Genomic DNA, 16,314 nt, shown 5'->3' on the forward strand with positions numbered 1-16,314 from the left:
CTAGTGCAAGTGGACCATACATTAACTTGATTTCGGTGCTAGCTTTTCATATGTATTAGTATTCCCATAACGACTCTCGTGTGAATCAGGTTGTCAGTAAATTGGTTCGCACACCCGGCAATGGTTTCAAATTTCGAATTTTCGGTTAGTAACAACGGAAACGTGTTCCTGACTACGAGCTACGAGTCTCTTTTCATCTACCGGCACAAGCACAGAAAATATCTTACAAAAACACGTCAATGTAAGATCGAGAAGCTTTCTGTTCAGTGGTGTATTCGGCATTGGTAGATAGTCTTTGCGTAATATGCAAAATGCAGAAAGGGTTTTTTTTTCTTGTATAAGCATCGTATTGAAGCGTATTAGAAATTCACAATCTAACAGCGCTTGCAAAAATAAAAAAAACTGAATTTCCTGAATATTGTACGGCAATTAAAGTGTATTCTTACGTCTTTAGACAAGATTGAAATAAAAAAACATATTTAAACGTTGTATAGTTTAGAACCTTATTATCTTGCAAAGAAAGGAACATAGGAGATTTTGTCAAAGAACCCCGCGGCAGCCTGTAAGCTGAGTTTTCGGAAGTCTGGAACTGTAGAAATTACGATTTCTTAGTGAATAGTTAATGCAAAACGATACTTTAGGTGCCGTATGGCAAGCAGAAAAAATAACAAGAAATATCTTGTTACTGTGTCTTTCAACTTGGATTTAGCTATAAAATCAAAATTCAACGCTCAGTACATATTTGATGAACGATGTGCGTATCTAGTTAGCATAATACGGCAGAAATAGTCGACGTAGCCCAAATTCATGAGAGCAGCGCGATAGGAGAATAACTAATGCCAAAAGAGTCCGGAAGTGTTGAAGATTGACTGAGTATTTTTATCGTATATTGGTTCATCGTTGGTACAGCCCATTATGGGAAACAAAAACGGCCCAGCAGACCAACACAAGGGGGCAGAGCGCCATCTTTCAACGAAGCCTCGTTGCGAAATGGTGCCGAATTTCCAGACTTGCGCAAGCATAGAAAGTTCACAACATTAGACAACACTTCCGCAGGTCACAGACGAAAATTCGTAGATGGTTCATGTTTCACTGAAAGCTATGCAGAGGTGCTGATACATGTCTTACCAGCTGTTGCTATGCAGTTCATCGATCACCATTTGGAAACTAACAAAGATCCAATGAAATTCTTGTGGCGGTCGCTTTTAATTTCCTTTCCTGTTCTGTACAGCAAGGTTCTCGCAAGTGAGCATGAAAAGCGTTATCATCACTCCAGTGCAGGGCTTTACCATTGATATTTCATTCATATTGCGTGTGTCACACTCATCGTTGGATTTTGAAATGTTTGGGTCACCAATGTAGAGTAAGGCGCTCAAGTTAGCAGACGACAACGCCGGTTTTGCAATAGAAAGCTACGCCTTCGAGAGTAGATCTCTATAGCGTGGTCGAGCCACATGCGCGTCTGCTTCTCAAATACTACAGAGCCTGTCTTCGATTCTAGGTGCGTTCCGTGAGCAATCGATTGACGGCTCACTTGCCAATGGCTGTTTCAAACTATTTCAGAATGCCTGCTGCAAAATATGTGCGCGGCTTCCACTGAACTATATTCACTCATTTTGTGAAATAGGAAAGGGCCCTATACGGATACGCACTAAGGCCACACGTTAACTGACAGAGCTGCACACTTTGTTGAAGCTTTTATAGCTGATGCTGACGTTAAGACATGGCAGTGCGCTATGTAATGGGCAGACGTTTGAAATGCCCACTCGTTCATGAATAGCATATATCGACACCTCGTGCGAGTATGCGCTCCTGTAACCCAATGTATGACGCGTTAAGGATACTTCAAGCTTCTACTACATGACATTCCTGCAGTGAAGTTCTTTTTAACTTTTTTCACAGCTTTCGAACAAACAACGCGGCTTGGTAGCAGACTACCTGCTTGCCACAAAGTTGACCTGTGTTAGATCCTCACTCAAAGCTCAAAAATTTCATCATCTTATTTGCCTCTATCCAGAAATATAGGTGATGTACAACGCTGATTTTTCGCTCACAACCAAAGACGCCGACACCGAAACCAAAACTTCTGCGACACGAGCTCATTAACAATCTCGCGTTAGTAGACTAAGCGTCTTGAAGCATCGGTTCATTGCATCATTGGTGCAGATGTGATGTATGACATCTACATCCGCTATGGACACAAATCAAGAAATATTCTTTCTAGTCTTCTAAGAACGCAGAAGTGATGAGCTCGTTAACTTCGTTTGTTAAATGAACACGCATTAGACACTGCTCTGCGGCTAATGCTGGATTATATGAAACGAACGAGTGTAGAAGTATTTCTACAATAGTCTTAAACGTGCAGTTATTGTGTGGTATACGAACATTCTAGGATTTCGACCACGCTTCGACATGGCCTATAGAACCAAAAAAAAGAGGACATCTATAATCTTGCAAGAAGAGCGCGATATTTCATGGAAATGCCACAAATGCTGTATAAATGAAAAGACCATAGAGCAAATAGAAAAATAGAATAATATATCTAAATCAATCTAGAATATATTAAAATACAAATACTGTTTCAGGGTTTAACACGCCAAAATCACGATACAATTATGTGTGATGCCATAGTGGAAAGCTCCGGAAATTCCCCCCTCTGGAGGCATTTAATGTACACTAGCATTGCACAGCATGCAGGCCTCTGGCGTTAGTGTAGCTTGAAGTAAATGCGACCGCCGAGGTCAGGATTCAACCAGTGGCTGTCGGGTCAGCAGCCACCATATATATATATATTTATATATACTTATATATATATATATATATATATATATATATATATATATAGATAGATAGATAGATAGATAGATAGATAGATAGATAGATAGATAGATAGATAGATAGATAGATAGATAGACAGATAAATAACCACAACACGACTGTGCCCCAAAGCTTACGTACAGCTTTCCATCTACGACATTTTTCTTGATTAACATAGAAACAATAATATTTCACTCTTTATTCAAGATAATAATAGTACACCCAATATAAAATAGTGCACACTGCCGATGAAAGTCAGCAGCGTGCACAGAATTACACAATATCACCTTGAAACGAAGTTTTCGCACAACAGGTAAGTTGAAATATTCACCAGACGCTTAGCAGTAATGCAAGATTGTAAACATTCATATTGCAGGGTGATTCCACGAGAGCCGACAAGGGTCTAAAAGTTGATATTTTAGATTTCATTGAGTATTTTATATTTCGTGCACCTCTCACCAGGTAGCCCGAAAGTCGACTTCGTTTTATGATTAACGGCATAACTTACGAGAAAAAAATATCAAACTTCACCAACACGGAGGCAACATTTTCGTCACCTGTCATTTTCGCAAATTTCAGATCCTCTAAAAACGCAAATTTTTTTGTTTCAAGGAAGATTATTTATACCTAAAATGCATGTCTAATGAAGAATGAATTCATACGGTTTCAGGTTTGTAGACCAGGTTTGTGGATACTTGTACTTAAGTAACCACAGTGCGAGTGCAAAACTGAAGTATAGTACGTTAAAATGAATTTCACAATGTTTTTGTTGATAAAATTACGGGAGGTGTAATCTTTGTCCCTACTTTGAACCATATAATCTAAAGCATTGCCTCCGATATGCGGCGCACAGCAATTCATCTGTAGAGCAGACGACGGATGACAACTTGCCCTAAAGCGTGTTATTCTGTCTAATGCGGTAGTCTTTGTGCCCCAAATAATAAAACTTTGTTAGGAATCGTTTATGAACTCAATCAACATTCAATTCTCTTACCCAACCTGTTGCAAAGACATGGCCGTCACAGCAGCTCCATCTGTGTGTCAGTAATGGAGCGGCACCACATATTAGAAGTCTCAGTGCTCTACGTATAAGAGTGAATTCAGATACTGTAGAATACCGTGTTCAAAATAGATAATAAGCTCGTGCAATTACAAATTATTTTATATTAGACGAGCTCTTACGCACTCCACTCCCGCCGTTTGCCTTGTTGCATTTAATGCCATTGTTCAACCTACTTTAGATTATGCATCCATAATTTGGTACCCTTACACCAAAAAAAATATCAGCGAAATGGAAAAAATTCAAAAGAGAGCTGTTACGTTTATTTATAACAGTTTTGGTCGTACTTCAATAACATGTTTATTAGCAAAAGCTAACCTCCGAACACCTACACAAAGAAATAAAGTATTGAGATTGAAATTTTTCTTTCAGTTATTTAAAGGTTATTTTAAGATAGACTTATCACATATACTTCATTTGTCCACAGGATATACCACAAGGCAGAGGCATGCCTTTACAATAACCCCATTTTCCACCCGTAATAACACATTCAAGTATTCGTTCTTACCTAGGACAATTACCGCATGGAATAACCTTAGTAACGAAGTCATTTCCCAGTCATCCTTGAACCTTTTTGCTGCGCAGCTCTAGCAGCGAGTGTCTGATTTCTATGACATGCGCTCGTGTTGTTTATTTCAATCACTGTAACCATTCTCAACTTGTGATCATCTTAATTGTAGCGCTCATTTCTCTATATGCTCTTATGCCGGTTTATTACAAACCACTGTTCTTTTTTTTTTCGTTCTGAAAGTGTGTAAATGCCTTACCTAGTTTATATTTATTTGTTTGCCGAATTCTAAATTTATCATATGTATATCCACCCTGCCAAAACCCTATGTTAGGGCTGCAGTATTCATAAATAAATAAATATAAAAAATAAAATACTCCTTTCTGCTGAAACAGCCTTTCTTCATCAAATGCGGTCACGTTTACTCGCATTTAAAGCTCATTGCCCCTTTTCCGTTTCGATTTTTAGATTTCTCAATTTATCAGCGCATTCTCGAAAAGCTCTGATTTTTACCACAAATATTATCGCTAAAAGAAAATAATGCAACATGTTTTTCTATATTACTGTATGATGACCTTCGGTTGTCTATTAACGAGATTTTAAGAAAAATCGAAGATGGGGTTTTCCATTATTCAAATTTCAGTGGAGTACACTTTTGCCAATATGAGAAATTTGAGGCAATATATAAAGATTTACATTTGCCCTGCGGCAGCAATAAATTATGTACCTAATGAACACACTATATCCTTGAAACGTGTCAAGTTTAAAAACGCTGCTTGCATTACTTTCGGAGAAAAAAAAATAGGGAATACGTAACTTATTTTAAACTGTCGCGGAATTAGACATTTCTAAAAGCTATTTTCTTAAGGTCTACAAACTTGAAACCGTACGAATTCATTCTTCATTAGACATGCATTTTAGGTATAAAATGTCTTCCTTGAAACAAAAATATTTGTCTTTTTATAGGATCTGAAATTTTCGAAAATGACAGGTGACGAAATTGGTGCCTCCGTGTTGGTGAAGTTTGATATTTTTTTTCTCGTAAGTTATGCCATTATTCATAAAACGAAGTTCACTTTCGGGCTACCTAGTGACAGGTGCACGAAATATAAAATACTCAATGAAATCTAAAATATCAACTTTTGGGCGCCTGTTGATCTCTCGTAGAATCACCCTGCAATAAGCGCTGCGTTATTAAACACACCATTCTTCTCTAAAACTATGAACCAATGCACACTAAAAGTATGTGGTAACTTTCAGGAAATTTTACACGAGTGGTGCAAAGCCTCAATGGCGTGCGGTGCTGGGCTGGGGGTTTTGTTTTCTCAAATTATAACACTTAAATGCTTGATGCCGTGGTGCACATGGCTGTGCTGACGTAGTTCCGTAATGGAAGCGACGTTGAAAAGCATGTAGGAAGGAATGCAAAAAAAAGAAAAAAAAAGCTGCTTGCCATTTTCGCCGCGACTTTCCAAACTCTTCCTGTTGCTGAAACAATGCACAATAAGCGCTAAACTCCGTCTAAGAAGAGACGCTTTAGTTTTGTGTTACAGTGATTCCTAGATAGACTAATCAGCCACGTTTTTTTTGTGTTTATGAGTTTTCCTCTGTTTATTTATGTTTATTTTGTCTTCCTCTCCCTCCATTGAGTTTTCTCTTTGTGGCTTCTTTTACTTTTCTTACCATTATTCTTCTCGATTTCTATTTCTCACTTGCTTCAACTTTTTTTTTCATTTGTAAACGCGGTATCTCCTGCGTATAGCAAGCGAGCACAGTGCACGGCCGCAAACCACAGCCTAGGTCCCTTCAGAGCTCTGAACTTATCATCGTCAAGGCAATTGAACTTAAACGGGAAAAAGGCACTTTGTTGGCGGGAGCGTGCGCTCCCTTTGATACAGATCACTATTTCATTCTTGACTTTACCTCCGTTATTCCAGCCCTCTATTACGGCGTTCCTTATTTTTGTATTGCGGATTTGGGACTTCATTTCCAGATATTATTATTTTAGGCTTCTGCTCAGCCATAACCTTGCCGATCAACTGTGAGCCGTCCGGCATGCTCAGGATGCCACCCGGGTCCAAGGACTCGAGGCCGTCACCTAGGCCAGGGCGCTTGTAGCCCCACCCCCCTCAATGACGCCGGACATGTTCAATAAAGTTTTTACTCACTCACTCGACAGCATGCGATCGCAGCATACGGACAGCCCTAGCCTCTAAAGTATTTCTCTCCATCAGGACTGCCAAAGAGAAACATAAGCCATACAGAAGTACTGAACACAAGGGGCAATGCCAAGAAATGGCATGATCTAAAGCTACCTTCCTTTTTATACAGCATTTTTTACGCAAGCTTTTTTTTTCGTGCACGAAGAGGCGCGGTATCGCGCAGTGCCGGCTTCTCTTTTTACTTTCAAAGCATTGTAAAGTCCACGAACTATTCGATTTTTTATGCATTGCTTACAAAAAGGTGCTTCGTACCCTCAGCAGTCTTATAAGTGAAGTCACGTCGGCGAGAAAACGTTCGTGGTCTTACCATGTCGAGTAGTTCACGGACCATGCCATTCCAATGACCGTGGGAGTCTCGGCTGCCGTAGGCACCATCTCTGACAAGCCGCAACTGGTAGTGAAAGCCCAGGAGCCCGGACATTTCTCGGAGAAGATCCACGCAGAATCCCTCGAAGCGATCATTACCCACCATCTTCTCTAATGGCCCTCTTTCCATAACGTAAGGTGCATTCTGTGACGAGAAAATTTCACTTAAAGCTTCTACAAGCAGTTACACAAGACAATTCAGTTGGCTTTCAGAATGCTGTCATGGCAATCTGTCAAGTCTTCACCATTTCGACATCCACAAATATACTTGAAAAAATATGGACGCTCACTTTTACACTATGTTTGTTAAGATGACCAAAATTAACATTAGCTCCATTGCTACCACGTTAGCTTTTTAGTCAATTGAGACATACAACATTCTTTAGTTGTAACAATTCTGCTTCACTTTCACACTCGACTGGCAAATAAGGCATAAAGATTACAAGTTTTGTCAGTTTAAGAATAATCACGACGTTCGTAAAGCGCAGGCCAAGACACGCACAGAAGGTAGAATAGATGGTAGCATAACTTGTATTGCAATTAGAATAACTGCAACCTGCAAAAGAATTCCTGGGCCAAATCTTGTAAACAATATATAGTATAGATACAGCTTCGCGGCAGTAGGTACAGGGTACAACCAATTATTTTAAGCTCTGCCCTTAAGTTGTGAGGTTAATTAGCTTGTTCATGATTACATCCCACAATTATTTCTCTAAACTTTACGGCTGTCAGTATAAATAAGATGATATCTGGTTTTGTGAACATGTAGCACATCTATGAAAACATTTAGGTGAATAGACAATCTGCAATAAGCTTGATGAAAGCATACATGGTTCCAACAGGAAATAGGCTTCCAGACATTAGATACACTGTATTAGGAAGACTGCGAGCATACCAATATTGTAGTAATCCTGAAAGTTTTGTTTTTCAGGGTACTCAAGATTTCTTGCTGGAACATCTGCTCCGTCTGGGCCATGGTGAGACCGGTGGAGGCACTCCATGTTCCGACCTCAGTAATAAAAAGAAAACGACCGGGTAGGTAATGTGGCCACACTGTACCCTTCACAAATATTTATATGCTGGTGCAGTCTAATGACAAACTTGTCGTTCAATAGGCATTGCCCACAATAAAAAAATGTTTAGCACATACAAGAGATTGTGGCTTGTTGCAATGATAAAAAAATGCGAACCCGGACACAATGCTTTGTGAATAAACGAACTATTTATTATTTGAATAATTACTTATGAATTCATTACTGATGGACTTTATTTATTGTGCAGTAGTTAACTTAGGACGAGCAAGGAGAAAAAGGGATTACCTCTCTCCCATCCCACCCTCTGTTATTGATGATATGCAAAATATATTTTACAAATTTCATTAGGATAATGTTTAAAATAGAGGGTAAATGTCATTCAATTGACAAATGAACAAGCCCGTGTTGGTGTCCCCGATGGCAGTATAGTATTTAGATACTGTTTTGTAATCTGCTGCTATAACACAAAGCATGCATACTTAGTGAGGAATTGGGAAGATTAATCTTGCCATTTACTAAGCAAGCTCATGATGCGTTCATTTTACATTTAGTTTTGTATGAGCATAAAGGTACCCCTATTAAGAGCCTACGTGGAATCGTAATACAACAAGATGAAGAACTACGTTTTACTTCAATTGTTTGGTTTGTAACATAGCATAAACAAGTAGATACGATGCGACGGCATTGTATTATCTGCGTCGAGTTTCAAGTTGTTCTGGACATTTTGAATAGGATTGGTCCCCCCTCCCCCCCATCTGACTGCGTCGCAAGCTGTTTGGCACTCGAAATTGCCACACAAGTTTTCTAGCCTTTTCCTTCAGGTTTTATTGACAATAAAATTTTAGATGCCTCACAAAGCGTGAAAACTGACCTGCGCCCCACGTTGACGGCAACACGAGGGATGGAAAATTATCGCTACATAATGGCAACATTGACAAATCGTAATTGATATTACGATGATGAATAAATATAATAAGAATCTAATTCAAACAGAACAGACTACGGGGTACCGAAACAAACAAGCCGACGTTATTTCACTGTCTCGTATTTAGCCGTTTTCTGCATAATGGTTTTGCTAGTATGGCAACCCAAATTTTTTTAATTGGAATGTTCACATGGACCCCAAGTTTAGTGAAAGGAAGCTGGACCCCCTCTGTGACGTATAAACTTATGCCTGCCAGACTCAAATAAAGTCTGCAGCTTGCATGAACAAAACGTGTCTATGTTTAACTCTACTGGAGCTTACGGCTCCTATTTGTGAGTTCTTTTTTAAATGGATTGTGCATGATGGCTTGCAGTTACCACTAATTCTTTCTTCAAGATATCCCTCAGATCAATGTAGGTGATCATAACACTGAATCAACTTTCTCGTGCCAGCAGGCATATAACACAGACTTCACCAATTCCAATAAGCAAATATCATGCCTTAGTTACACAAAAATAACACCCGTAGGTGAATCATTGCATTGAGCTTAGACACAGACTGTTTAGGCTGCAGACTATGCGTGTTAGAGGGAAAGGGCATTTCAATGCAAGTTCTCAGTCATGACGTTTGTCTTTTTATATTCTCACTTTTATGTTAAAGATGATGTGTGCCAAACGCACGTAATCCACACTGTAGTACAGCAACGACCCTGATCACTTTGTGGAAAGCAAGTGACAGTCGTAGAAAATGTTTGCACCACCTCTGAAATATTGAGCAATTTCTAAATTGTTCCAAATGTCAAACCTTGGCAACTTTTGCAGAGCATTTTATTCCACCACCGAATATAGACTGTTCGCGCCCTCACCTATTTTTATAGGGTGTGTTCTAACAAAGTAACAAGTTCGAACCTTATAATGCTCTATCCCCAGTACTTCGGCACGTCTGCCATTAATATGTGTAAAAGAGCCGTGCCAGAGGGTTTACGTTGTGGCTGTAAATACTTTCTCGTTTATGTTGTAAACAACTATTACGCTGATCAGTATTTAAATGTTCGTTGTACCGACTCAAATTTTTTGTTTTCTCGGGAGTTGTTCCAAAAGCTTTTCTTAACTTTCACTGCCAATTCTTATGAAGAACGTGAACCGTGACACGAACATATATCTCTGTGGGAAAGCCATCTACCTGAATAATATCAAACTTGTTTGACATCACAGGAATGATCAAGCTTTATTGCATGGGTCAAAAGTTCAAAAGTTATCTTAGTAGGACTGCGACAGCGTTGAGGTAAGCTCGAATTTGATTGTAAACAGACTATAGATTGTTTTTTATGTTTTTCAAAAACTAGGTTGCACTGTTACGTGATGACTTCATGCCTTGCGGCGACACGCTAACAATAGTGATATTGCTGCAGTTTTTCTCCCTTTAGAGCTTACTTTTATGAAATAACCAGCTGCTAGAGGTAATGAGTTAATTGTGCTAAAAGTGCTAGATACTCTTTAATTTCTCACGATTTTCAACATTGAGTTAGTGCATGCTTTTTCATTGATTTCCTTCTCCTACAACGACCACTAATTTTCGCCACGTTTCGCCGCCATCGGCACTTCTTGCGCAGTCGAGCAAGCACAGGCGAAGAATCTTGCAAGCATCTTTCAGAAGCAAGGCATGTTTCTTCAAACATTTATCGTGATGCTAGACACGTTCTTTGTGCCTTTAAAGCATCTTGCTGTTTTTGTTTTGTGAATTGGGGAGCTGCACAAGGAAAGGGATGCGAATTGGAAATACGATGCAAGTGGCTGATAAGAGCGCGGGAGCAGTATCATGTAGCGAACACTCTATGCACGTCTCCTTCATAGAGACAGGCAGGCTCGGACGAATATGGTTTGCGGTTGCATCAGCGAAGCAAAAATTACAAGAAGAATTGAAACTGCGCACTCGCGTATAGAATTTGTTGCACGTGTTTGTAGCATGAAGTTCAAGTTTCAAGTTTCAAGTTGTAAGTGTGATTGCTAAAAAGCTTTTTTTTTTCACGTCTCTTTGAGGAAGTCAGCTGAATTATGAGAATGCATGACAGTGCAAATATCAATGTTCTTCGAAAAAAAGCAAGGACAGTTCTTCACAGTAATAAGTGTGTATTTAGAAAAAGTTGTTAACTATTTAGAGTACTTGATGATTTACTATGAAAGTGCTGAAAGCCGTCCCATGGGCATCACACTTGATGAGGCCGCATCGACAAAAATTACAGCTGCGCCAGGCCCGGCAAAAGGCAAATCATATGTCGTGTCCGAAGCAGATGTGTTATAGAGCTTGGAAGTCATTCCTCAACTACTTGAACAAACGTTTTTTGTTTTGCAAAAGAAGTTTTAAGCGTAATAAATTTGTCCTACTCCCTGACACATACGTTAGCGCCAGTGTTGCCAGATGCTAGCGAGAATAAAAGAGAATTGCAAATGAGCTCTGTGGAAACCCACTAGGTGGCAGAATGATAAAGAAAGGGAAAAAAAGACAACAGCCCGTTTTCAGCACGAAGTCACAAAAAAATACTCATAACAAAAGAAGTCCTTATTAGGAGGAGGCATAATGAGTTTCCCCAAACTCAAGAATATTTTTCATTGCGGTTAAAAAAAAGATGCCTTATACAGGAAAGCTTTTTTTAAACACATCGAAAATATTTTCAGCTTTGAACAAATGCACATGGCTACTTTTTAACATTAGATGCAGGGAATTATTTCAGTTCGATCTAAAGCCCGTTTACCGTTACTCACATTTCTCCAACTGACTTTTCAACACTCAACAATGAGCGTGGGCTCACGGGGTGGTTCAGGGGTCACCTATAGAGGCAGTGTGAAAGATGTTCCTCATACAGAAAAATAGTTGGATGAGGTATGGGTGTGAAGATTACCCTTCGCCTAAAGCACCTTCTACACTCTTCTTTAAAAATCATGCGCAGATCCATTCTGTCAATTACTAAGGCATCGAAACAGACGGTAAAAGACTAATGCATCCTAGTGAACACGGTTATCACTAAAATAACTACGTTTGCTGGAAAAATGCTAAAAATTTCTTCCCCTCTCAAAATGCAGCAAGCAAAAGCCGTAAAATTTACTCGGCGAAAAAGTAAGTTAAAATCCGCGTATTGTGAGCGCAACTGGTAAACCTTGTTAGCGTTTAACATCATCTTTTGCTTTGTACCATTATGAATGAATGCATAGCTATTGTTCAAATATCCACCTTACAATATCTTAAATGCCCTTACATAAGGGCCTCTGTTGTTAGAAAAGGAACATTCCTATTTTTCAGCTGTAGTAAAATAAGAAGTATTAGGGAGTAGTCTAAAATGATTGGCGTTAAAACTGATGACGTAGCATAAATAAACAGATGTTAGTATGCACCAACCGACGCCAATCCCCATCGCTTCATCCGGACAACTTGCAGAGAAATATTATGTCGGCGTCCAATCGAATCCACTTGAATCGACCCGGTGAGTCCTGAAATTTGTGCCTGCAACAAGCAAAGGGAATACGGTGAGCGAATTAGAACAGAGAGTCGTTTTTACCGTTTCACTTGTTTTAAGGTAGAAGTTCTTTAAGGGCTTAAGTGCCGCAGCTGTCTGTCGTAGCCGCCCCTTGTATGCGACCTGTTATCTAGATGGCGCTCCCATCGCTCGCATCGTTCGAGTTTTTTCGCAGACAGACAGACAGACAGACAGACAGACAGACAGACAGACAGACAGACAGACGGACGGACTGACGGGCAGATGAACGGACGGACGGATGAATAGAGAAACAGAATGACGAACGAACGAGTAGACGCTTCGCCCCACACATCATTTCACTCCGTATATATGCCGGAATGTTTTTTGAGTTATCCAATTATTTAGTGGCAATTTTCAACTTCTGATGCAGGCATAATGTCTTTGTTTTATTCATGTGAGGAGAAGCTAGAAAATGGGCTAGTTCGTTAAAAACTCTGAACGTGTCTTACGCAAATTTAACAAGTGGGTGGATTTCGACACACAATCACTGTGCTGGCTACTCCAAAACTTTTGAAGATATTCGGCAAACATCCCGCGACTTTCTCATGGTAAAACATGCATCGACAAAACGGAGGAAAGCGTAAACTGAAGGACCTGTTTGTTTTGTTAGATGCACTATTATTGAGAACTAACAAACAATAATGCCTTAAAAGGATAGGGGAAGGTATTACAAGTAATTGTAATATAAGTTTGCCGAAAGAAACGTGGACAAAAAGATAACTTGCCAGGCAAGTTATGTTTCTGTCCGCTTTTCTTTTTCAGTTTACATTACAATTACCTATATTAACATCCCCTATGCTTTCGATGGCATTATTGTCTGTTAGTTCTTAATAGTAGCAAAAGGAATGCTTCAAACTGTCAAGCGGCGTACTCAGCGCAAACATAATACATAACAAGCAGAGTGAAAAAAATTTCTGAGCGTTAAAAGGGCAGCACCTTTTTGAATCTGCACAGCAATTATGAATTCACGATCTTTCAAAAAGTGTTGATACATACCATAATTATGCGCTCCCTGAATTCTACATATGATCTTACCTCTGTATAAAACTGCATAAGGAATAGTTCATTGCTTTATGCAATGAAATATGCCTAGTATATGAACTTTGTAGTATATATGTAGTATATGTACTTTCGTATATGTGAAGCAAATGAAACGGCTGCGAGCGCATCATGAGTGTGGCGTGTAGTCATGTTGTTACATTACATCCGTGTCAGGATTTCTATGATAAGGGTCTGTCGCTTGTGTTCGCCATGCAGTCTTGTCATACTACGCCAGTTTTGCAACATGTCACGTGAACGAAACCACCGCAACAGCAGCAAGACCATGAAATTTAAATCATCACATTCAAAACATAGATATCACAATTTTCATGTTTTTGTGGGCGTTTATGCTCTATATACAGTCATGTTATGCCATACCAATTTTGGTATCGATACCACTGCCCAAATGACCACGAGAGCTTAAAGTTGTAAGCGGCTAGATAGATAGATAGATAAATAGATAGATAGATAGATAGATAGATAGATAGATAGATAGATAGATAGATAGATATGCTAAAATTCGCCAAAAAATGCTTTGCTTTAAAGAAAAACAATGAAATTAGAATACATACTGCTCAGCATGAAGAAACTTGATGCAGCGCCATTTCCAGTAAACAGGGCTCTGTTTTTATATCTCAATCCCTAGTTCACCAGCGCTCGTCTTGTGTCCTTCCTATGCTCTGTTTTCGTGTTCTGCGTTGTTTACCTCAACGAGCTACGAGTCGTTACCGACTTTCTCCGCTTTCAAAACTAAGTATCTTTACTGAAAGATACGTATATGTGAGCAAAGATAAGGCTTTTCCGCTAGAATTCGCTGAGGGGCCCTTCCATAATCCTCTTACCCATCGATTCTATATTCCTCCCCTGGTATCACAGCCTGACACACTTGGCTGAGTCAGAAACAATGTTGGAGCTCTTATGCTCAGTCGTCAAAATTATGTGTTATATTGAAATGCAACAAAGGATCTCAGGGCTGCAAAAAACAACAATACGAGAAGCTTGGTACTACAAAGTAGCGAACATTCTTCGATAATAAGACAAGGTAAACAAGATAGCAGCAAAAACGCCTGTCAGTTAAGAAAGAATCTATCTGTTCCATTCAGAGCTTATTTTCAACATTCCCAAACTCATAAGCGCTGCTTGTACAAAGTGAAGTCCTGCTGTTATACGACAGAAAAAAAGATTCAGATATATCCTACAAACCAAGAATATATTGAACTAGGGAACACTTAAATAGAAGCTCAGATCAAAAGCGGGGTATCAGTGTGACTTTTTTTAACGTGATAAGCGTCATTTCTTCTACCAACTTTTGATTTCAGTAGCGGCGCTTGTCGGAACTGGTGCTTTTGGACGGGACATATTTATCGCAATACAGAATAATATGTGTCTTTGCAGTGTGCTGCACATTGACACCTAGTGTTTGTGGCTTTTACAGATGTGCGGGAGTGCCATGGCACACATTGAGGTTAATATATTTAGGATCTTTGGTGAACTACATCAGGAACCAGCCCGTTGGTGTTGAAGGTTGATGTCAGATAGACACCTGTTAACTGCAAAGCTTGTGTAGGCGCTAGCTGGTCATGCATGCATACGAAATCATATATACGCTTTTGTTCGTTTCCGAATAAAATTTACTGGTAGTAGGCACAAGTCTTGTCAAACGTGTTTCAAGTCCGTGCCCGATTCGCGCATAGATGCGTGGTAATAGCGAGTGCCTTCTTTGAATTACATAGTATATGTACACTACCGCTGAATAAAGGCATGTGTATGTATTCATAATTTGTACTACATCCAAAATATTTGAGTGTGTTATGGTAACGGCCAGCAGTTAAGAAATTCTGTAAAAATTATTTTAAGTGGCAGCTGAAAGCTTCTTTATTTCATCGTAGACACAATAAGCATTTTTTATTTATAAACGGATAGCCATTTTCGCCAATCTGAAGTGCCAGGGGAAGACCATAATGAGTACCAGAGCCAGTACTAAATACCTCAATGCCGCACGGCATAAATTCTCCTACTAATTGAATTAGCATGCTCTGAGATTCCGGTATTATGTTCCATTCTTTCTCTAATGCATAAAACAGAAGGTACTATTCTTAACATCAGGACATGTCTCGTGTTTATTAGGACCTAATAATAAATCTTCGTGTAAACGTGCGGTGGGGCACAGATGAAACACAATAAAGCAAATGACACGTCGCGCTCTTGTCTCCTGCTTTTTTGTCCTTCATGTGTGTTGTTCTGTACGTGTTCCCGAACATATTAACACACAAACTCCCACATTGCTGTTCTAATTCATCTAAAGTTATGTAGTGTACAATTCCACTGCGCCAAGTAATATAAAAATATCACAGCGTATCCACGGAGTGAATGATGAATAGCGGGGCGAAGCGCCCATCCATTCATCCATCCGTCCATGTGTCCGTCCGCCCATTCATGCGTCCGTGCGTCCAATCGCGTTCAAGAATGCAGATGGTACGCGGGTAACACTAACAAAACGCAAGCCAAGGCAGCCGTGCGCAATTGTCTTCAAAGCACCTGCCGCTCTGCTCCATTCATGCCCCACCAATGATCCGGCACCTACGGTGACTATATAGGATACAAGAGAGGCACTCGTTCTCCGCGCACTCAGACAAAACATGCGCAGCAGCATATAGAACAGTACCGGCACTTCGGAGAGTAGCGGCAGAGTAACGCCATCTAGGAAATGAGGCAAAAATTTCTCATTCATTTCTTTCGCTTTTTCTTTCTTTCTCTTCTCTTCTTCTCTCGGGTACGCTTGACAAGTGACAGGGTTAAGCTAAGAGGA

The 16,314-nt window shown here is 39.7% G+C and overlaps 1 protein-coding gene across 1 annotated transcript in view; it reads right to left on the reverse strand.

The window, feature by feature from the left end:
* LOC142761731 (glutamate receptor ionotropic, kainate 3-like) overlaps positions 1-16,314 on the reverse strand; it is a 156,286-nt gene that overhangs the window by 19,878 nt on the left and 120,094 nt on the right. The window contains exons 8-10 of the mRNA XM_075895954.1: positions 12,326-12,430; positions 7,869-7,982; positions 6,915-7,118 (exon numbers count right to left, since the gene is read on the reverse strand). Coding sequence (XP_075752069.1) covers positions 6,915-7,118; positions 7,869-7,982; positions 12,326-12,430 — 423 coding nt within the window. The remainder of the gene's footprint in view (positions 1-6,914; positions 7,119-7,868; positions 7,983-12,325; positions 12,431-16,314) is intronic.

Source organism: Rhipicephalus microplus, chromosome 5 (genome assembly GCF_043290135.1).
Source record: "Rhipicephalus microplus isolate Deutch F79 chromosome 5, USDA_Rmic, whole genome shotgun sequence".
Lineage (NCBI taxonomy): Eukaryota > Metazoa > Arthropoda > Arachnida > Ixodida > Ixodidae > Rhipicephalus > Rhipicephalus microplus.